At 30.1% G+C, this 22,941-nt stretch overlaps 2 protein-coding genes across 2 annotated transcripts in view; one reads left to right on the top strand and one right to left on the bottom strand.

Moving 5' to 3' along the window:
* The first annotated feature begins 3,133 nt into the window (after positions 1-3,133).
* Positions 3,134-15,149, top strand: LOC110031207 (protein DEHYDRATION-INDUCED 19 homolog 3-like). Its single transcript, XM_020734298.1, has 5 exons — positions 3,134-3,411; positions 3,505-3,650; positions 6,650-6,727; positions 6,843-7,105; positions 14,756-15,149. The coding sequence occupies exons 1-5, from the start codon at positions 3,339-3,341 to the stop codon at positions 14,832-14,834; spliced, it is 639 nt and encodes a 212-aa protein (XP_020589957.1). The 5' UTR covers positions 3,134-3,338; the 3' UTR covers positions 14,835-15,149.
* Positions 15,150-19,311: 4,162 nt separating this feature from the next.
* Positions 19,312-22,941, bottom strand: part of LOC110031203 (replication protein A 14 kDa subunit-like) — a 15,557-nt gene continuing 11,927 nt past the window's right edge. The window contains exon 2 of the mRNA XM_020734288.1: positions 19,312-19,523. Coding sequence (XP_020589947.1) covers positions 19,459-19,523 — 65 coding nt within the window. The 3' untranslated portion in view covers positions 19,312-19,458. The remainder of the gene's footprint in view (positions 19,524-22,941) is intronic.

Below are 22,941 nucleotides of genomic sequence, written 5' to 3'. Positions count from 1 at the left end.
CATCGGATATTGAGGTATTCCGATGAGCTATGGACTATTTAGGTGGGTAAAGTACTATAACTGATGTAACATGACATTTTGACAAGGTGATAAAAATCAACCAAGTCAATCAAAATATCAGTGAGGTTGGGTATATGAGGTTGTCCAACCTGTGATAGTGCTCTTTCTCATGGAACCGTATACAAAATTGACAAGGTTTCTATCAAATGAGGCACCATAATGTAGTCAGGAAGTTAAAATTATGGTATAGCTTGACTAGATCCTTCGCTACGTAAGCGAGGATGCTTGGAAGTGAGATGCTCTCATCAAGAACTATTCATAAAGGTAAGGTAGTTCGATTGAATGAGACACTCTCAGATGGTGAATGTGATGTGTATTCCAACTAAACATTGATTGAATTAGATGAGTAAAATGGCTTAAACAAGTGCAGGTGGAGCTGCCACAATGGTATCCATAATGGTATCTGATATGCTATCTGGTGCAGTAGGTTAGGTTGTCACGCCAAGGTCCTATGCAACTCATCAACGGGCCCTATAGCTTGCACAATAGAAGTCAAATATCTCAACCTCGTAACAGATTGATAGGTGAACCTCGATCTCCTACTACGAGGACCTATAAAATAAGAAGAATTGATAAGTTTTTGCATCACTTGCACAGATGTCTAAAGGATATGAGCAAAAAACTTCTCTCAAGGAATATGACCCAGTCATCATAAAAGGAAGCTGCTCCTACACAAGTTAGTAGTAGCATTATCAACATGGACAACAAGCTCATGGTGATATGCATCTCAAGGAGGGAAGAAACTCCTAACAATCCTAGCGAGGCATAGTCCACATAGCCAGAGGAAACAAAGAATGATCCTTAGTCGACGGGATTTGAACATCATCCCGGGTTGGAACCGAAGCAAGTCGTGGCAGGGACATGGTCCACACAGCCAGAGGAAAGAGGGATACTTCTCAGCTAACGGGATTCAAGTGTCTCATCCCATGTTGGAACCAAAACACGTTGTATCAGGGACATGATCCATACAACAAGAGGATGGAGAAAAGCTATTCTTAGCTGACGAAATTTGAGTGCCATCACAGACTGGAACCGAAATGAATCGTGGCGGGGACACAGTTTGCATAGGCAGAGGATGAGAATTTTGATTCTCAGCTAACAAGATTTGAGCTTCATCCCAAGTTGAAACTGAAACGAGTTATGATGGGGGCATGGTTTGCTCAACTAGAGGAGGAGAAAGGTGATTCTCAGTCGATGAGATTTGAGCAACATTTTGGGCTAGAAAAAAATGAGTCATGGCTGGGACATGGTCTACACAGTCAGAGGACAAGAAAGAAGATTTTTAATTGACAAGATTTGAGCGTCATCCTAGGCCAGAACAAAAATGAGTAGTGGTGGGGACAAGGTCTGCACAACCAAACAAAAAAGAAGAATTCTCAGCCAACGTGATTTAGGCGTCATTCTAAACTAGAACCAAAACAACTCATAGTGGGGACATCCGCACAACCAGACAAAACAAGTCATGGCAGCAAAAATGTTCACACGACCAAACAAAACAAGTCATGTCGGCAATATGGTCCACACAACCAAATAAAATAAGTTATCACGGGGGCATGGTCCGCATGACCAAACACAACGAGTCATGGAGAGAAGATACCGTAAAGGTATATCTATTGCTCCTAAATAATGCTACATCCTTGAGAATTAAAATCTTCTGAAGCGTAAAAGAACCATCAGAGAGCCTAGAAGAGACAAAGGAACACTACAGTGCGTCGTCATTTGGTACTATTCTTTTCTTAGAAAAAAGGGTAGTACAGACATGCCATGAGCACAACTCCTCTTCTTCAGAGGAGGGTATATAATAGACACCTCAGAAAGCATATTATTACCCAATAAAATCATAATATGGTGCTTAAAATGACCAAAAGTATTGGTTAGCTCTTGCACATCGAGAACACCAGGTATAAAGGAAATGACATGCCTCCTAGGTGCTTTGATCGTAATCAACCCTTGACTGACTATTTCTATCAATTAAACGGGGACATCAATCAAGTACACTGACGATGAAGCATACTCGCAATAACAATCTCACGAGATCTACGGTTAAAGATGAAGCCATAATTATTGTTTCGTAAAGTAATATAATGAATTGACCTACCTCTAATTGCCGACACGAGGTCAATGAAATCTTCCATGGGAGAAAGTCTTTCTGTAATGAAAATTTCTTCGTGGACATCACACTCACAATCTAGAGAATTTCCTTCACCAGAACTTTTCCTTTGCAAATTCAACACGCTGTGCCATGTAAAGCAAACCAAAACAATTCAATACATAGCAGGTCAAGTGTAGCTGAATTGACAACATATCCCTTTGGTCAATTTTATATGAGTGAATTCAATTTTCTTTTCATCTAGCATTTTCAGTGCAAATGAGAGGGCTATTACTCTTAGTTCCTTTAAGAATAATATTTATCCAACTCAAATTAATTTAGAACAAAACTTTTCTAGATATAATTTTATAATTAAATTTACAAAAAATTACATTAATTTCATAAATTTTTTTAGTACATAACTTATATTTGTTATTTTATTTATCAATTGATATTAAGAATTATATACATACTTTTTATGTTTTTATATTATCTAATATCTAAATTTTAATATTATATTCATAAATTTTCATTTTTTAAAATTGCATAATAAAATAATTTTATTAATTTCTTAGAAACTAAATTTATAAAAGTGAATATTAAATTTAAACTGTTGGACACGCAAATTCATAAGAACTGTTTGGTAGATTTGTAAATTTCTTTAATTTATTTTAAAATAAATGTAAAAAGCTTTAATTATCCTGATTTGATTTACATTCTCGGACGCACACTGCCTCACACGTAAACGTCTTATCACCGTCCATTCTGATTAAAAAACTGAATGGTGATCTGTTAATCCGCATAGAACGGACTATGCGGCTATATGGGGAAATGAATTCCTCCGCCCACCAGCTACTGCTGGAGGTCTCTTCTTCCACCCCCCTTCGCCCACCAGCTACTGCTGGAGGTCTCTTCTTCCACACCCCTTCGCCCACGCAAACAGTTGCGTACGTCTGTAACCTGCAAACAGGTTACAGCAAAGAATCTCTCTCTCTCTCTCGCCTCATACCAGTTATTTCGCACGCTGTGCTCTTCTTGGTACGCTTTCCGAGTAAAGAATATCTGTGTGACACTCTCTTTCCAGCTCCGGCTTACTCGAGGCAGATAGTAAGCCGAAGAAGAATACATCTTCTTTCATCTGGGGTAGAGGAGAGCTGGGTTAGGGTTTTTTTTTTCTGGAGAGGAGGCGATGGATTCGGATTCGTGGAGTCGGCTATCGTTGGCTTCGAAGCGGCACCAGTCTACTTTGCAGTCGCGATATGGTGGGTTTCGGATCGATAAGATCGGGTTGATGTTTTGCTCTAGTTTCTTTTGGTTTTCGGAGGGATTTTGATTGGATTTGTTTGGATTGGTAGATCAATACCTGGGAATCGAGGAGATTGAAGGGGATGAGGACGAGTGGAGGCCGGAGTTTCCCTGCCCGTTATGTGACGAAGATTTTGATATCGTTGGTCTCTGTGTCCATATCGACGACGATCATCCATTTGAGGCGAAGAATGGGGTAGCGGTTCTTTCCTTATCTAACGTTATCGAATTTTTGTTGTGCTTCTGTGATTGATGGCATCAAATATTTATTTGGAGTATGTTGGTATTTTCCTGTTAATTGGAACTGCAAAGTCTTCTGGCCTCCTTATTTAGCTTACCGGTAAAATATTCTCTATTGAAATTTTGGGATTTGGTTTTTCTTTCGACTGAAGACCAATACTCAACTTCTGCTTTGAGTTTTGTTATTGCTCGCTTTGTTTCTTTGCCTACATCATGTTGGAGCTCTTAGAGGCTCCTTCCTTTTCTACGTTTAAGTCTGATTATGTCGTAAAGATTGGAACTTAGACTTTTTATTAATTTCTTTTAGCGGTATTTGCATACATACCAACCCAATTTCTATGCATTTGCATATCTAACATCTAAAGTTTGCTTTTTTACATCTAAAATTTGCTTTCATATCACATAAAACATCTTCATTTAACGTAAAAAAAAATGTGGAATGCACATTATTATGCATAAGTAAGGTGTTATATATGCAAAAAGTGAAGCTTAGGTGTTAGGTATGCCAATACATAGGAGTTGAGTGGTACTCATGTACATCTGGCTTTCCTGATTGTAATAGTGATTTTATTGTTTTTTTTTTCTTAGCTCTATGAACTCGTAAAAGTTGAATTCAGTTAGTTCAAACTTTATGTAAGACAAGTTGGTTATTGCTAATTTTTTTCCCTCTCGAATTATTGATTTTCTTCTTCTGGGATTTATCTTTTACATCAATTAGAACATTTTACTTACAAAAGATGTAACAATCTGCATTATTTTTGCAAGCTCACTTTAATTGGTATTTAAGTTATTTTCATAGGGCTAAGTTACATGTTGTTGTGCTTATTTGAATCCGTGTTTTAATCACTCGAAACATTTACAAATCGAGCACCTTTTTTTATCCATTTTCAAAATTTCAATCAAATATCAAATTTCATGATTAAACCCCAACCCATATCTTCGTTTTTATCAAATTCTCAATGGTTTTGATCGTGGCACGTGTAAATGCATCGCTTTAGTAGTTTTAAAAAAATCAACTGGGTGTTAGTTCTGTAAATATCTTTTTTTTGAGTGCTATTTATGTTATTATTCTGTGACAACCTTTCTCATAATTCTTTGTTCACTTGTTCTATTGGAGTTCCTTAATATTGTTCTTTTTTTGAGTGCAAAGTTTCTAGCTGTTTCGAGGAGATCCTTTTAACTCAAGTAATTCCCTTATATGATCCTTTCAGGTTGGCACTTCAAATTTTGTGGAGCTTTCTAGTTGAATGGCTTAGATAAAATACGTGGGCTTGGGAATAATAGTGATGGATATCACTAGCTTGAACCATGGAAAGTCATTTTTATTGTTGAAATAATACATTTAGGGGCTGTGTGGTAATGGATTTTAGTGGAATTTAACTTGAATTTGCCAGACAGAAAAAGGGCAAATTTTAAATCTTTCATTAAGTAAATTCAGTTTCCCCTAATTCCTCTCAATTTTGTTTTGCATTGGTATTGGGAGGATTTAGTAAATTCGAATTTAAAGGATTTACTAAAGCTGTACCAGACGACTCCTTAAGATCGACATCCCTTTGATTTCATATTATTGGGAGCCTTATGCAAAAGACACACTTCAAAGTTTGAAAAATCGTTAAAGTTTTATTCCTTTTTTAAAACAATTTCAATTACAATTAGGGGTTAAAATTTTTTATTTCTAACATGCATAGTAGCTTTGTATTTCGCATACAGTGAATTTTCTTGAGAAAATTCCATTCTTTTGATATCTTCAACTGATATTACTTCATTTTGGTTCGGAATTAATCAAAATAAACACAATGAATGCACATGGAGACCTTATAGTAGAATGATCATATTTATATAAATATGTACATAAAGACATGCATATGTTTTTACAACTATTGAACATGAAAATGAAAATGTCAATAACAGATAGTGTTAGTATATAGTTTCTAATTTTTTTATATTGATAAATGATTCGTTGATATCTACTAAACATCTTTGGTGTATTCAACAGAAGATTAGAAATATATATGAATATCTGACAGGCATGATCAAGGCATGATCAGATCATGATTGTTGAAATAAAAAAAAGAAGCTGCTATGGTAATTTTATTGAGCATATGAAATGCAAAATAGATTAATGTGGTTTTGGCTTGACTGATCAAAATAAAGATGAAACTAACGTAAAAAGATTATGAAGGGGATGGCTACTCCATATATGTTATTGACAATTGTTTTTTAAATATTTTTATTTTTTCTACTTTAAATGGGAAGTACTGATATAAAAAGAAATTAAAAAAAGAATTAATTGCCCTTTGCATATAATTAAGGTTGTTTGATAATGATTGCAAATGGCAGCATGATACTACATCTATATGAGTACACTTCATTTGCCAAGATGTTGGTATATCACCCTAAATTTGTTTATGTTTAAAATTTTCTCTTAGGACTGGGGCGCACAAAATGCTAAAACTTTTTACTTTATTTTTTTGGACATTTGATACGTACTGCCCAATTCCTATGTATTTACATATCTAACACCAAAACCTTGCCTTTTACATTTATACCGCTCAAATCATTCCTATCACATCAAAAATATCACTACTTCAACTTTTAAAAAGTAAAATATAGCTTTTCATGCATAGGCAGGTGGCATGTATGTAAAAAAATGAAGTTTAGATGCTAGATATCTAAATGCATAGGAATTAAGTGGTATGTAAATCTTCCTTATTTATTTGTTGAAAATCTTGTTTAGTTTTTTTTTTCAAAAAAGTTGAAGTGATTTATACTTATCTAATAGAAAGAGTGATCTGCTGGATTCTTAATGCCATGGTTGAAATTTACTTCTTTTTTATTGATGAATCTAATGAATTAATTATTGTCTTAAAAAATCTTTCGCATTCCTTCTCTATTTTTAATTAAAATATCTGAACTAACATGAACTTATTCTCATCTCTATCATTTTTTTGGAAGGTATGTCCTATATGTTTGGGAGGAGTAGGAATGGACATGGTGGGGCACATAACGGTGCAACATGCCGATTTATTTAAGATATCCTTTTATCCATTTTTGTTATTTTAAGTTATTATGAACTACATTTTTTATTTTATTATTTGTGCACTATGTCTAGTTCTTTTTAAAAGTTCAATTCCTTAATGTGACTTACTCGCAACATAAGAGGAGGTTACGAAAAGGTTCATCTGGGTCTCATGGTGCGTTTAATTTTTTGAGGAAGGAGCTACGGGATGGGAGTTTACAATCTCTTCTTGGGGGATCCTCACGCTTTATTACTCCCTCGCATGCGGCACCTGATCCATTGCTTTCATCATTTATCAGTAATGTGCCTATTGCTGATTTTTCTAAAGTGGTGGAGCCTGAACCCTTGGCTGAAGGAAAGAGGAAGATTTCAGAGGAAAAAGTTGTAGAAAGGTATGGAAAAGTTTTTTTTTCTTGGGGCATTTACATACATACCACCCAATTCTTATGTATTTACATATCTAACACTTATAATTACTTTATACATTTATACCACTCAAATCTTTCATATCAAATCAAAGATGCTACCATTTTAACTTTCAAAAGGTGAAATTCACCATTTCATGAATAGTTAAGGTGACATCTATGCAAACATTGAAGTTTGGGTGTTAGAAATTGAGTGGTATATTCTTTTTCAATTTTATTTTTATCATTATTATGGAATTTTTTGTTAATACAAGTAGATCTATTTGTTTATGCATCACTTCTTCATTTATTTTACATTTAATAAGTTCATTGTTTGTGATTTCTTGTTATCATGCAACTTAATTTACACATGTCAATATAAATGAAGCTCTATTACTTTTCTAGGAATGTTGGTTTTCATTGTCATCAATTGCCTTTTCCTAAATGGTTAAGATTTGTTGTTTAAGGTGTTAAATTTATTGAGTCATTTGATTTAATTTATATCAATGTTATCTTTGTTCAAAATTTTTTAGACTTTCTGCATTAATTTTTTTTACCCATCTTATTGGTGTATGTTCTATAATGGATCTTTTTTCTACTACTTGATTTTCAATAGTGCTATTCCCATGGTCTCCATCTTATAATCATTCTCTTTCATTATTTCGACATGCATTCATCTTAACATTTTTATTTTAATATATACAATTTGCCTACTTGTTACTTTAGTGCCCAGCATTTAGATTCATGCAATTTATTAAATTAAAGTCTGTTACATTTATGTTTATGTTCTCATAATGCCTGTATCAACTCAAGTTCGATCGAGCAAGCCTCACTTGTTGAGTTTGATTGAGCAAAGCCCTATGTCATGTTAGGTTCAAATTGAGTTAAAAGTGCTTTTTTAAATTGAATTTTGACTTAATTCAAGCCACATCTTTTAATTTAAATGAGAAGTTTTAAAATCTTTATTTAATAATAAAGTATATTGATATGCTTTTATTAAATTTTTGTTCAATATTAATTATGTATAATAATAGCGTGCGTTTAATTTTTTTATATACAAACACACGTGTGTGGGTGCCCACCTGCGCATCTTTAATCTCAAGTTGAATTGAACTATTTTAAGCAAGCCATCCTTGCACGAAGGAAAACAATTTAATTTCAACTTGACCAAACCCCTAAACCCTAAACGAAGGAAAACAATTTAATTTCAACTTGACCAAATTTAGAATGATGTTCAAGCAAATTTTTGAGTTTTGAACCAAAAAAACCAATTTTTATATCTCCATTATATTAAGTTATTCGATTTTCAAGCCATAGTTCTTGTTTTCAAACAATCTCTTAACAATTTTTTACTTCCGTTCACATCCACATTCTTTTGCATAGCATCTCCATGATATTTAAGCGTATCATATATAGTTATTATATAATAATATAGTTGAATCAGTTGATAATTATTAGCTCATATCCATTAAATTTCCATACAGTATAGTCGGTTTTTTCTTTTTATTCTTATGCTTATTGTATTTCAACTATGTCCTTTATTTCAATAAAAGTTTTACTAATTAAATTTCAAATGACATACACCAAGGAACTTCACTTGAATATACTTCAAAAGTGTTGCAATAATCAATAAAAAAGATTTGAACTTAGTGATATTCTTTCTTAAAATTTTACTATGGCAAACTTTTACTTCAATTTTTTATTTATTGTGAATCAACCATATCTTTGGTAATCTAAGACGTTTCAAACTATTTTTTGAAGTGCGTCAAATTTGTTCTCATTGTATTTAAATATTTCTTGTGAGCGAAGTAATTCAATTTTAATTTCCGTTTGACTAAAATTAGAGTGATTTTGTGGTTACTTTAGTTAAAGTTTCGAAAAAAATTACTAGTCATACTTTCCCCTCGTATAAACTCATCACATAGTTGCCTGAAGGTTCTTTTTTATGTTTTTTCATGCAATCTTTTAACTCCAGAGGTTGTACACACTTCCACATTCTAACTCTTTTGCATAATATCTCCATGATATTTACAAATTTTATGCATATTTATTATTTGATATTCTAGCTAAATTAGCTGATAATTATAAATCTTGTATCCACTAAAGTTGCATATCATATTAGTCACCTTTTCCCTTACAATCTTATGTTCGTTATAATTTTAAAAATGTTTTCTATTTCAATAAAGTTTGGACTAATTAATTTATATTATGTTTGCAAATAACATATACTATCTCAACAAGCCCCAAAAATATATGGATTTTATAATATTTTTGCATGTAATTCATGTAATTGTACTAACGTAGTAAATTCTTTGTCATCTCAAATTTTTTTTTAGTTGTGAATATTCCATCGTACACATCCTTAGTAATCTAAAATATTTTCAAATCCTTTTATTAGAGTTCATTAAATTTATTCTTATGGCATTTGATCACGGGACTGCTGGAGATTAATAAAAATCATTTAAAGACTCTATCTTTTTATACTTCTTCATTGAATGTTTTGCACATAAAATATCCTGCCCAATTATTATTCATTGGATTGAATCAAAATATTTACTTGATACTCATGTGATTTTTCCCGGCCAATGTTTACTTAGTCTTTCGTAATTTCATTTTATGGTTATTAAGCTTGATTCAAAAATATGTTATAATTATCACAATCTTAAACGCTCGTATTTAAATAATGATTTTAAGATCCTTCTATACTACTTTGTTATGTTCCTAGTATTTAATTTAAAATATTTTATTAGTAAAACTACTATAATATCTGGCATGATTCTCTAGTTCTCAAGAAGCATCTCAACTGCACTCAATGATACTTATAAATTTGTACATCTTTTAAAGAGTTAAAATAATTATTCTTTATGGAATTTCTAATTTTCATTATATTAATGTTATTATGCTCTTTTAGAAAATCTATTCCATAAACCTTTTTTAATGATTTATCAAAATAACGTGTTCTTTTTTTGCTTGATTTCAAGTTATGATCTATTCAGCATATCTGTTAATAGCTGTTGATTTCCTCATTCAAATAGTTAACAATAAGTGCTATAGTAGTTTGTACATTCAAATGTGTATATCACTTTTTAAAAGTTAAAATAGTGGTGTATATGAATGATTTGGATGGTATAAATGTAGTAAGTAAAATTTAGGCGTTAGATATGTAAATATATAAAAATTGGGTGTATGTATGTAAATGCCCTATTGTTACCTGGATGTCTGATTTGGAACCATGTTTAATTTTTTTTCTGACTTCGTGCATGATGCATTTAGATCAAAATGGTTATTAATCTTGGCTAACCAAGTTAGATTCGGTTAACCTTTTGAGTTAGTAAAAATAGAATGTCCTGGAACTAGTTTTATTTGGGTCTTAATGTATCCAACTTGTAATATAACGACTTTGATTTGTAGTAGGTTGGAGATTGATGGAAATAGGTTGTAGTAGTCATGTTTTGGGCTTATATTATTTATAAAACGGTGTCTGCAGGTTATATCTATTGTAGTTTAATTTAGAAGCAAACCACTTGGTTCTTTTTTTCTTTATTCAACCGTTGAGTATAAGCCTTTGTAGATGGGTTATAAGAGCAAATACAAATAAAAGAAAATTGGTAAGTTGGCCCGAGTATGGTTAGAATGAATTTTTATGCAGTTTTTTTTTTTTAATTTCAATGTAGTCATTCAACTATACAAAATTGATCCTAATTTTGTCTCTGAGGTGATAATTTTGGATTAATTTTATATAGTTAAGGGACAAAATTGGAGAAATGGACAAAATTGGAGAAATGTGATATCTTAGGACTAAAGTAGCCACACATATAATCGTTAGGAAATTAAAAAGTTGTCTGACGAGTGAAGAAAGAGTATATTGGTTTTTATTTTTAAGAATAAAGGAGATGTACAAGTGTGTTCAAATTATAGATGAATTAGGTTAATGTGTCTTACATTAAAGTTATGGGGGAGACTAATTGAACATAGAATACAATGCAATACAAAATTTCTCAAATTAATTTGGATTTATACCAGGCAAGTCTATTCTGGAAGCTAGATATTTATTGAGAGGTTTGATGGAAAAGTTCAAAGAGAGTAAGAGGATCTACATATAACTTTTGTTGTCAAAAAAAGCTTATTATAAAACACCAAGCGAAGTTCTTCGAAGAGTTCCAGAAAAGAAATGTGTTGATATTATTTATATTCAAATCATTAAAGACATTATACTAGAGTTGTTAGTTGTGTTTGAGCACAAGGATGGTTGACCAAATATTTTCCTATTTTTGTTGGATTACATTAGTGATCGACTTTAAGCTAATATCTTTTTGCTTTAGTTATGAATCTTATTGGACATTTGCAAGAGAGTGTACCTTTGCGTATGCTTTTCATTGACAATATCATTTTTTTGTATAAAATTAGAGAGAGAGTTTACAGAAAAAAAATTAAATTATGTAAGTCAACTTTAGAGTCTAAATTTCATTTGGGTTGATCTAAAATTGAATACATTGATTGTAATTTTAGTAGTAGTAGATCTAGTGGCGTGGTTGTAAGTATGGGTGATAAAGTCATTAAAAGGAGTTAACGTTTATTATTCAAAGTGATGATGATATCCATCTTTTGGATAAAGATTAAAGAGATTTCGGGAAAATTTTGAATTATGAAAATCTACTTTAGAGTCTCAAGGCTTTCGTTTGAGTTGATCTAAAACTGAATACATGGAGTGGAGTGTAATTTTAGTAGTTCTAAAACTGAATACATGGAGTGTAATTTTAGTAGTAGTAGATCTAGTGGTAGTGTTGTAATTATGGGTGATTGAAGTCTTTAAAAGGAGTGAACATTTTAGATATATCATATCTATTGTTCAAATGATGGTGATATAGATGCAGATGTTATTAATAGATTCAAAGTTGGATGGTTGAAGTGGATTCAAGCTGATATCATTCTTTTGGATAAAGATTAGAGAGAGATTGTCAACTTTGAAGTCTAAAGGATTTCGTTTGAGTAGATACAAAACTGAATACATGCAATGTAATTTTAATAGTATTAGATCTAGCGGCAAGGTTGTAATACTGTGTGATCAAGTCATTAAAATGAGTAACATTTTAGATATCTTGGATCTATTGTTTAAAATGATGGTGATATAGATGAGGATGTTATTAGTAGATTTAATTTGGATGGTTGAAGTGGAGGAATGCATCGAGCTTATTGCGTGATAGAAAAGTACCACATAGACCTGAAGGGAAATTTCATAAGATTGTGGTAAGACCTGCAATACTTTATGGCACAAAATGTTGACCTATAGAAGAGAATCATAAAATTAAGTTAAGTATTGCTGGGATGAGAATGCATAGGTGGATGAGTGGTTTTATTCTTTGAGACAAAATGCGAAACGAATGTATTCATGGAAGGTTTGGAGTAACTCCAGTGGTATACAAGATTAGAGAGTTGTCTTAGATGGTTTGATCACATTAAATATCGACAATCTGACGTCCTAGTTAGGAGAGTAGATGTTTTATTTTGGCAAAATTTAAGAAAGGTAGACGAAGACTTGAAAAGACTTGGGCATGTTGTATAAAAAATTATATTAATTTATTAGAAATAAATGAAGGTATGACACACAATAGGACACAATGTATAAAAAAGTTTCATGTAACCGACCACTCTTATTGGGATAAATACTTATTGTTGTATGATAGTGGAAAAACTCTTTTAAAGTTTAACCCACTTATTATTATAAGATGTTAGTTAACCGAGCATGGATTGATTTGATAAAATTGCATTTCTCTTATGGTATTTGGTGGGCGATTGATTCATGAACCTACATACAATTTGACCACAATTGCCAAATAAATCAATGCTTTGCAGTGCACCTTTATAGTTGTTACCATTTTACCGTCGGCTATAAAACCTTAGTGTTTGTTTGTGATCAAATTTATTTTTTCGTTTTTCTTTTGTTTTAAAAATGTTTTTGTTTGGTGTGTTTTCTATTTTTTTAATTTTTTGTTTAAAAAAAATTAACATGTTTTTTGAAAATATTCAAATTAATTCTTATGTGTTTTGAATGTCTTTAAAACAACTATATCTTAATCATCTTAATCAAATATGTCAAACATATTTTGTATAAAGTCAAAACAAACGTAACAAATTAAAAACATAAATAAGAAGTTAAAAAGACAAAAGTGATTTCAAACGATCTCTAATTTTTTGGTTTTCGGAGTAGTTGGTTGCGCATAATGGGCCTACGCCATTTGGCATCTGAGCATATAGGTGTGAGAATGATGGAAGACTATCGAAAATACATGAGAACATCTCATATTTTTTATCTTTATAGTGTATGATTGTGTCATGGACTATGTATACCATGACATACAACTCATTGATTAATGGGATTGCAATGCACCTGTGGCTTTGGTGCCTCCGAAGCTTGCTGCTATAAAATTTTAATCATCCATCTTCTGTCAATCCAAGCTATTGGAGTGGTTGGTTGCATTAGGTGCTTCTACGACAAAAACCAAACATATAAATTTTCAAATGGCATTAAAAGCCAAACGTATTAAATTATGTTGATTAATATTGTAGAAAGCAAAGGGTGGGAAAGTTTGGAGGAAGGAAAATAAGAAGAGGGAAGATGATATGGAGTTAGGGGAGAATAAATAAAAGAAGGGAAGGCGATGGTGAAATCGAATGAAAAATATTAAACACCTAAACAATTTAGAGTTGTGATCGCATCAAAACATATATATGAAAATATGCATTTTACTTCGAGAAGTTAGTTATTTTAAGGAAGTAAATATTAAATTTAAGTGTTAAGACACATAGATAGTTGAGAGCTATGTGGTCTATATATAAAGCTATTTCATAAAGTGGAACCCAAATTATTGGGAGAAGGCATGCGATGATGACAATGATATCTAGCTATAAATCTTGAAGGGAAGGAATAATGAAGAAGGGAATTAGAAATGCAATCAAAATATAAATTATCATATTCTATCAAACATTAATTATGTGAATGTATCATTGCTCTTAATGATCATGGCATGATTTTTTTATTTGCTGTAAATTTAACCGACGTCCTGCTTGTAGGAGCATTTGAGTGAAACTAGGACTTCATTTATTTGAAAAATATTGCTGAGACTTTATCAAGAGATAGTGTTACAATGGGTATTAGTACATTCTTCGATTTGTTGTAATATGAGTGCACGCATGTCAAAGCAAATCCGATTGTTTAAAACTCATCTAGAACAAAATTGTTTTAAGATTTACTTGAATGCCGCTCAATTCCCATGTATTTACATATCTAATACCTGAACTTCAATACACACACACACACACACACACACACACACACACACATATATCTTTTAAAAAAGAATGGCCCCCGACCATCCCTACACTCCGGAGGAATCAAACTCCAGATCAGAGGGGACTTAAAATTAAAAAAGAATGGCCGGAGGCTATAATATTAGCCCCGACCATCCCTACACTCTGGAGGAATCAAACTCCAGATCAGAGGGGACTTAAAATTGACAAGTAGATGCCCGACCAACTGTTTTGAGTGCGTGTTTCTTTTTTTTCCCTTTTTGGTGGCGCAATTGCTTATCTCATTCACCATTACCACTTACCTCTCTCTGTCTCTGATATTGTTGACAGCGCGGCTGATGAAATGGTTCGCAGGAGAGAGTTTGCACAGCAGATTGTCCTCTCCACAGTCTTTGATGGAATCTCATAAGACAGATTTTGCGGTCAGTTTAATTGCCGTTCGTGGAACAGAAAACAAATTTCAATATTTTATAAGTGCTTGCAAATGTTCCATTAAACCCCTCCCCTCCCCCCAATATATACATTTGTATTTATGAATACATATATATATATATATATATATGTAGGATTCAGAACTATATTGGTAGGGTGGCTTAGTGCTGGTTGTATATTGTGGCACAGATTTTTGGTCAGTTCAGGCCTTTGGTTTGTAGCTTCAGCGTTGGTGAAACTATTGTGGATGTAATTCATATTTATGATAATGTTCCTCCCATTTAGTATTTAATTAACAAATTTAGTGGGTAGTGTGATGCTGTTTATGTTTATTTATGTGCGCTTAGATTTTCCTTTGTTAGTTAATGGGTATCATACTATTATACAACATTTTTTAAAATCTTTTTTGTAGCTTTGATTTGTAGTTATAATTTTTTGTTGTTGCTTTATTTAGAATTTATATGATGAAAATCAAATTTTAACAAAAGTGAGTTGAAATTAGTAATGTATCATAATGTATGTTTAATTATTTTTCTAACATAATTTTATAGCCCCTTGTGGTCAAATAGATCAAGGCTTAGAGTGATAGTTTAACTTAATAATTTAATTTTTTCCAAGGATTAAATCATAATATGATATTATGATATGTTTTTTTAGAATTATTTTCCTAACATAATTATATGGTTACTCCAACAACAAATGGATCCTAAGGCTTAGTTTTGGGCAATCTTTCATTGCATTATTCTATTTTCTTTTTATTTGCAGTTTTAAAATGTTTAATGTTATTAAATTATAATGATAATGAAGAAGTAGAATTTTAAGAGCTTATTGTAAAATAATTACGAAAAAAATAGTATATAAAAAAAAGTATAATAACCGTTCAAAAAATCTAGTGAAAAATGCTGAACGATAAAATTTGCAGGTTTAAAATTTAAATAAAATAAAAAATGCAAAATTATTTGCCAAAATTTTAAAAATAATATATATTTTTAAATTTATTATTTAAAAAAAAAAGTTAAGAAAATAAAATATTTTAAATAGATAAAATCGTCACATTAATATGTAACGGTGAACTTTTTATCACGTGCAAAATCAGCTGCAATGACGATTTTATTAGAAAAAAATTATAGAGGATATTTTAATTTATTATTTGTTACAATTAACATGAATAATTGACTTGATTGTAGTTATTGAAATTGATTTATCTTTCGATTTAAATATAAATGAAATTTATATAATTAAACTTAATTTATTTTGTATTGTAGTATTGATGTTTTAATTTTTATTAAAATTTTTAAACTCAGATTATAATATTAACTAAATTTTATATAATTTTAATTTATTTGTTATATTGAAAAAAATAAAAGAAAAATTAAATAAACATTATGCTTAAAAAAATCATTATGGGATCCTAACCTACAACCCCCAAAATTAAGAGTCTTGCACTCCTCCATTTGAACTAAAAGAGCTTGCCTATAAAATTTTATACATCTAATAATAATAATAATAATAATAATAATAATAATAATGTATAATTATTACTAATACTTTTTTAATCAAAATTTGTTGTGGCAAAGAAATATCATGTCAATGGACGATTTTATATGCTGACGTGACAAAATCACCACTTAGGTGACATTTAATCTATTTAGAACTTTTTTACTCTATTAAAATACTAAAATTAAAAAAAATATATATTATTTTTAAATTTTTATGAAATTATTTTAGATTTCCAATATAAAGATTATGAATTTTATTATATATTCCTGCTCGTACTTTGACATCATCTCTCATCCCATCCAAATCTACTCTTAGCTGAACCCTTGTAACGCATAATAATTGGAAGAAATGCATACATGATAATAATTTTTTAAACATAAAATTCACTTTTTAATGCATAAATTTTGAACCGGGTATTCTACAAAAGTACTTTAATGTAAATATTAAAATTTAGATGTGAAATATGTGACATATTTTTAATTTTAACTTTTACTTTTGCTTTTATTTTCACATATTTTTAATGCATCTTTTTTATATCTTTAAAAATAAATTAGCTTCTTTTAAAAATACTGAAAATACTTATTTAAAGTATTTTAAAAAAATATGCTACTTTTTTTTAAAAAAAAAACAATTAAAAAATAACATTATAAAACATACTAAATAAAAATATTTAAAAAAAAAAATTCCAAACAAGTCTTTTATATATATTTTAACATATCAAATATGCTTTATTTCAATATATATATATAAATGGGTATCATACTATTATACAACATTTTTTTTTAATCTTTTTGTAGCTTTGATTTGTAGTTATAAGACAAAAGAGTAAGTTGAAATCAATAATTTAAATTCTACAAAGTAATGTATCATAATGTATGTTTAATTATTTTTGTAACATAATTTTATAGCCCCTTATGGTCAAATAGATCAAGGCTTAGAGTGATAGTTTAACTTAATAATTTAATTTTTTCCAAGGATTAAATCATAATATGATATTATGATATGTTTTTTTAGAATTATTTTCCTAACATAATTATATGGTTACTCCAACAACAAATGGATCCTAAGGCTTAGTTTTGGGCAATCTTTCATTGCATTATTCTATTTTCTTTTTATTTGCAGTTTTAAAATGTTTAATGTTATTAAATTATAATGATAATGAAGAAGTAGAATTTTAAGAGCTTATTGTAAAATAATTACGAAAAAAATAGTATATAAAAAAAAAGTATAATAACCGTTCAAAAAATCTAGTGAAAAATGCTGAACAATAAAATTTGCAGGTTTAAAATTTAAATAAAATAAAAAATGCAAAATTATTTGCCAAAATTTTAAAAATAATATATATTTTTAAATTTATTATTTAAAAAAAAAAGTTAAGAAAATAAAATATTTTAAATAGATAAAATCGTCACATTAATATGTAACGGTGAACTTTTTATCACGTGCAAAATCAGCTGCAATGACGATTTTATTAGAAAAAAATTATAGAGGATATTTTAATTTATTATTTGTTACAATTAACATGAATAATTGACTTGATTGTAGTTATTGAAATTGATTTATCTTTCGATTTAAATATAAATGAAATTTATATAATTAAACTTAATTTATTTTGTATTGTAGTATTGATGTTTTAATTTTTATTAAAATTTTTAAACTCAGATTATAATATTAACTAAATTTTATATAATTTTAATTTATTTGTTATATTGAAAAAAATAAAAGAAAAATTAAATAAACATTATGCTTAAAAAAATCATTATGGGATCCTAACCTACAACCCCCAAAATTAAGAGTCTTGCACTCCTCCATTTGAACTAAAAGAGCTTGCCTATAAAATTTTATACATCTAATAATAATAATAATAATAATAATAATAATAATAATAATAATAATAATAATAATAATAATAATAATAATAATAATAATAATAATAATAATAATAATAATAATAATAATAATAATAATAATAATAATAATAATAATAATAATAATAATAATAATAATAATAATAATAATAATAATAATAATAATAATAATAATAATAATAATAATAATAATAATAATAATAATAATAATAATAATAATAATAATAATAATAATAATAATAATAATAATAATAATAATAATAATAATAATAATAATAATAATAATAATAATAATAATAATAATAATAATAATAATAATAATAATAATAATAATAATAATAATAATAATAATAATAATAATAATAATAATAATAATAATAATAATAATAATAATAATAATAATAATAATAATAATAATAATAATAATAATAATAATAATAATAATAATAATAATAATAATAATAATAATAATAATAATAATAATAATAATAATAATAATAATAATAATAATAATAATAATAATAATAATAATAATAATAATAATAATAATAATAATAATAATAATAATAATAATAATAATAATAATAATAATAATAATAATAATAATAATAATAATAATAATAATAATAATAATAATAATAATAATAATAATAATAATAATAATAATAATAATAATAATAATAATAATAATAATAATAATAATAATAATAATAATAATAATATATATATAATAAAAATATCATCTTGCCCTCAAAACTAAATTCATAACAGCCAAATTCCTTCAAATTACCAATCATGATTGAAATTAGGGAAATTTACAAACATACCAGAATTCATATGTATGTACACATCTAATATGAAAACTTTAAGATTTACCTAAAGATTTGAATGGCATGAGTAAATATTAAAATTTAAATGTCACCTACATAAATATATAATAATTATGTGGTAAGTACATAAATATCCTTTAAATTAACATGAAATTAATTCCTCCCTCTACTACCACCAAGTAAAAAATGCCAAAGTATTTGGTTAACAGAAGAATCAAAGCAGCTAAATGATATAAATCAGTGTATTGATATCAAATGCAGCATCATATATCCAAAGATTATAAAATTCAAAAGGGTTTCAATGATTAAAAATATATGATTTAAATTGCTGATTGAACTTCTCAACTACATGAAACTATATTAGGAAGCTTGAGACAACTTACCAGGAGAATGGATAAGGTCATCAAAGAAACAGGCTCTTGAATTTTCCATTGGCAAGTTTGCATAGCCCATTATAAGAAACAGCATCTGTGGAGAAAAGAGAATTTTATAAAGGGAATTTACATATAATACCATCTCATTCCTATGTATTTACATATCTAACACCAAAATTTTATCTTTTACATGTATATCAGCCAAATATTTCATATCAGATAAAAAATTCCACTATTTCAACTTTATAAAAGTGAAATTCACCTTTTCATGCATAGGTAAGATGAGAAATATATAAAAAATTTAAGTTTGGGTGTTAGATATGCAAATATGCATAGAAATTGAGTGGTATTTTTGTAAGTCTTCCAATTTATAAATATATGAAGATCATTTACATGCATACCACATAATTTTTAAGTATTTACATATCTAAAACCTCAATTTTCATATTTACATACATATAACTCAAATCTTTAATATTATATAAAAAAATACCACTTGCTAACTTTTGACAAGTGAAATACAGCATTTCATGCATAAATTTATGACAATAAAATATTACAAATGTAAAAAAAATGTAAGATCCGAACTTTTCCGCTTCCTACACGATAGTCGCTCTATTTCTGTGATTTTCCGTCTATTGAGATGCCCCACTGAATCGTGTTTTCTTTTCTTCCTTGCTTGTTTCCAATCCCATTGAAAGATTTTATTTCTTATTTTGCTCACTGCTTTCCAGTCAGGCTCCCGCATTTGATTTTTACAATCTCTTCCTGCCTTTATGTTTTCTCTCGCTTGCTTGCTTGCTTGCTGCCTTAGTTACCGCTTTTGTTGCTTTATTTAAGAGCAAGCAAGGGCTAGGAAGACATCGATGGGATTGTGGAGTACAAAGACCACCAAAACTCTCATATTTCTCCTCCTTGTAGCAACTTTGCAACTCCCGTTACCTTCACCTTGCTTGGGAGTAACTGTCGAACCCTCACCTTTTTCCTCTTTGACCGAGGGCAGAGGGCAGAGATCAAACCTCATAAACCTTCCTCGATCGAGGTAGCATCATAAGCCTTCGTTTTCTTTTCTTATTTAAGACCAATATTTTATACTTATATCTACATCTAAATATGTACATGTATATATTTACTTTTAACAAGCTTATTATGAAAGAGGTGTCAATTTTAATTATTTAGAATGCTCTCAATAGAAGAGGTGTTGCAGCCACTCGCACAACACAAAAAGTGGTGCCTATCCTTAGGGGTCATCACTCCCCTAACTGCCATTATGTTGATCTTGCTCAATCTATTGAGGTTGCCAAAACACCACCACTGAGCATGAAAACTCTCATGGAAATTGTGACAAGAAACATTACCCAATCACTATAAGCCATTATTGCAGCTAAAATCACATAGACGTTTCAGACCATGTAGCAACCTGCTCAGCCAACACAACAAAAAGCTCAACTTGTATCTCAAGTTGCTATCGTGAAAGCTCAAGTTAACCAACCAGTGGAGATGGCCAAAGGGAGTGCGACAGATCGAGTGATTAATCAATTTTTAAAGACGCACCCTTCTACCTTCAATGGCATAGTGGGCCCAATTGAGCCAGACGAATGACTTCATAATATTGAGAAGAGACATCATAGAAATAAGTGCCCCGAAGACCACAAGATAAACATTGTGACCTTCCAATTGCACGAAGGAGCTAATAATTTGTGGGAGAGTCACTGTTGCAATACATTTAGACCCGAAAAAAATAATCTCTTGGGCGGATTTCAAGACTATTTTTATAGGAGTATTTTCCTATGGTAGACAGTGCAAAGATGATGAATGACTTAAGGAAACAGGAGCAAGGATTAAAGACAATTCGTGAGTACGAGCACAATTTACAAGAATCTTGAGATTTATCCCTTCGATTGCAAGCACGGGGATCAAAATGTTTATTATTTTCTTTTCGGCCTATGAGAAGATATTCGAAGGAGCTTGTCTGTTATCAAGTGTACTACCTATAGATACTTGGTGAATCGAGCTATAGATAGAGTTAGAGTTGCATGCGTGTGAGGAAAAGAACATTGAGAAATGAAAGAACCAAGATGATTAGACAAGACCACTAAAAAAAACACCATAGAAATATACCAAGGAGCAATTCTAATTTCCCTAACTGCAGGAAGAGACACATCAGACCTCACAACCTAACCATTGACAAATGCTACAACTGCTACAACACTTATCACAAGAACAATGATTTCCCTTTCCCGACCCAAACTCAATCCACATTAAACCAAGAGACCAATTTGAAGAAACATAAGAATAGGTGGCATAAATCTAATAAATGTCAACACTAGAAGCAAAATGATAAAGGACATACAAGTCAATACTATTTTCGGTCCCAACAGTAGCTGAAACAAATGATGGTGTCTCATGCATATCAACATCCTCCTGTACTACAGTACTAGTAGCACCAACAATCATCACCGATGTATCAACCCATATCAATGGTACTGCACCAATCTCAACGACCTCAGGCTTCAGAGCAGCTCAGAAAAGAGATTCAACCTCGAGCATTTGTTATGACACAACAAAGAACCCATGACGTCCTAATGTGGTGACGGATATTATCTCTATTTTAAAACAATTGACAATGGTATTATTTAATTTTGAGGCATCACATTCATTTATATTATATAAATTTACATTTAGTACAACATTTTTTCATTTGAATCACATATCACATTAACTACCTCATCTGACTCATCATTGCATGTCACTGGTTTCATGATAGTGAGGTTATTATTAGCAAAATGCATATACGCGCTACAATATACTATTTCCCACTAGCGGGTTTTGATGTAAGCTTAGGTATGAATTTGGGGATCAATATCTTTCAAGGGTTGTAGTATGTAAGATCTGAACCTTTCCGTTTCCTTCCACCTCACACAATCATCGCTTTGTTTTTGTGATTTTCCCTCTATTGTTTTACCTCGCTGAATTGTGCATGTCACTCGACATTTTTTTTCTCTTCTTTCACTCATTTCCAATTTCACTGATTTTGTAGTTCTATTTCCTTATTTGCTTGCCGCCACCCCGATCAAATTCACACATTTGATTCTTACAACTCTTCATGCCTTTGTTTTTTTCACCCGCTTGCTTCCCGCCTTAGCTACCGCCTTCGTTACTCTATTTAAGAGCAAGTGAGTGCTAAGACAACATGCCCTCCCCTACTAAGGCTGATGACCCGATAGTTCTCTCTCCCTCTTTTCCTTTAAAGGCATCGACAAGATTGTGGCATACAGAGGCCACCAAAAGTCTTATCTTTCTCCTCCTTTTAACAACTTCACAACCCCATTACATTCTCCTTGCTCGAGAGCAACTGTAGAACCCTCATATATTTCCTCCTAGACCGAGGGCAACCAAAACCAACAAACCTTCCTCACCTATTTCCTTGACTAAGCTAGCACCATAAGCCGCTGTTTTCCTTTCTTATTTAAGGCAAATATTTTATTTTTATAGCTACATCTATATATATA

This window comes from Phalaenopsis equestris, unplaced genomic scaffold (assembly GCF_001263595.1).
Source record: "Phalaenopsis equestris unplaced genomic scaffold, ASM126359v1 Scaffold000787, whole genome shotgun sequence".
NCBI classification, from domain to species: Eukaryota; Viridiplantae; Streptophyta; class Magnoliopsida; order Asparagales; family Orchidaceae; genus Phalaenopsis; species Phalaenopsis equestris.
The sequence above is the reverse complement of the archived record's forward strand: the minus strand, read 5'-3'. Positions and strand labels throughout refer to the sequence as shown.

Coding starts and splice junctions, on each gene's coding strand:
- LOC110031207 (XM_020734298.1), top strand. CDS start 3,339: ATGGATTCGGATTCGTGGAGTCGGCTATCGTTGGCTTCGAAGCGGCAC. Junction 3,651..6,649: donor CATTTGAGGCGAAGAATGGG/GTAGCGGTTCTT, acceptor TTTTTTTGGAAG/GTATGTCCTATATGTTTGGG. Junction 6,728..6,842: donor AACATGCCGATTTATTTAAG/ATATCCTTTTAT, acceptor AATGTGACTTAC/TCGCAACATAAGAGGAGGTT.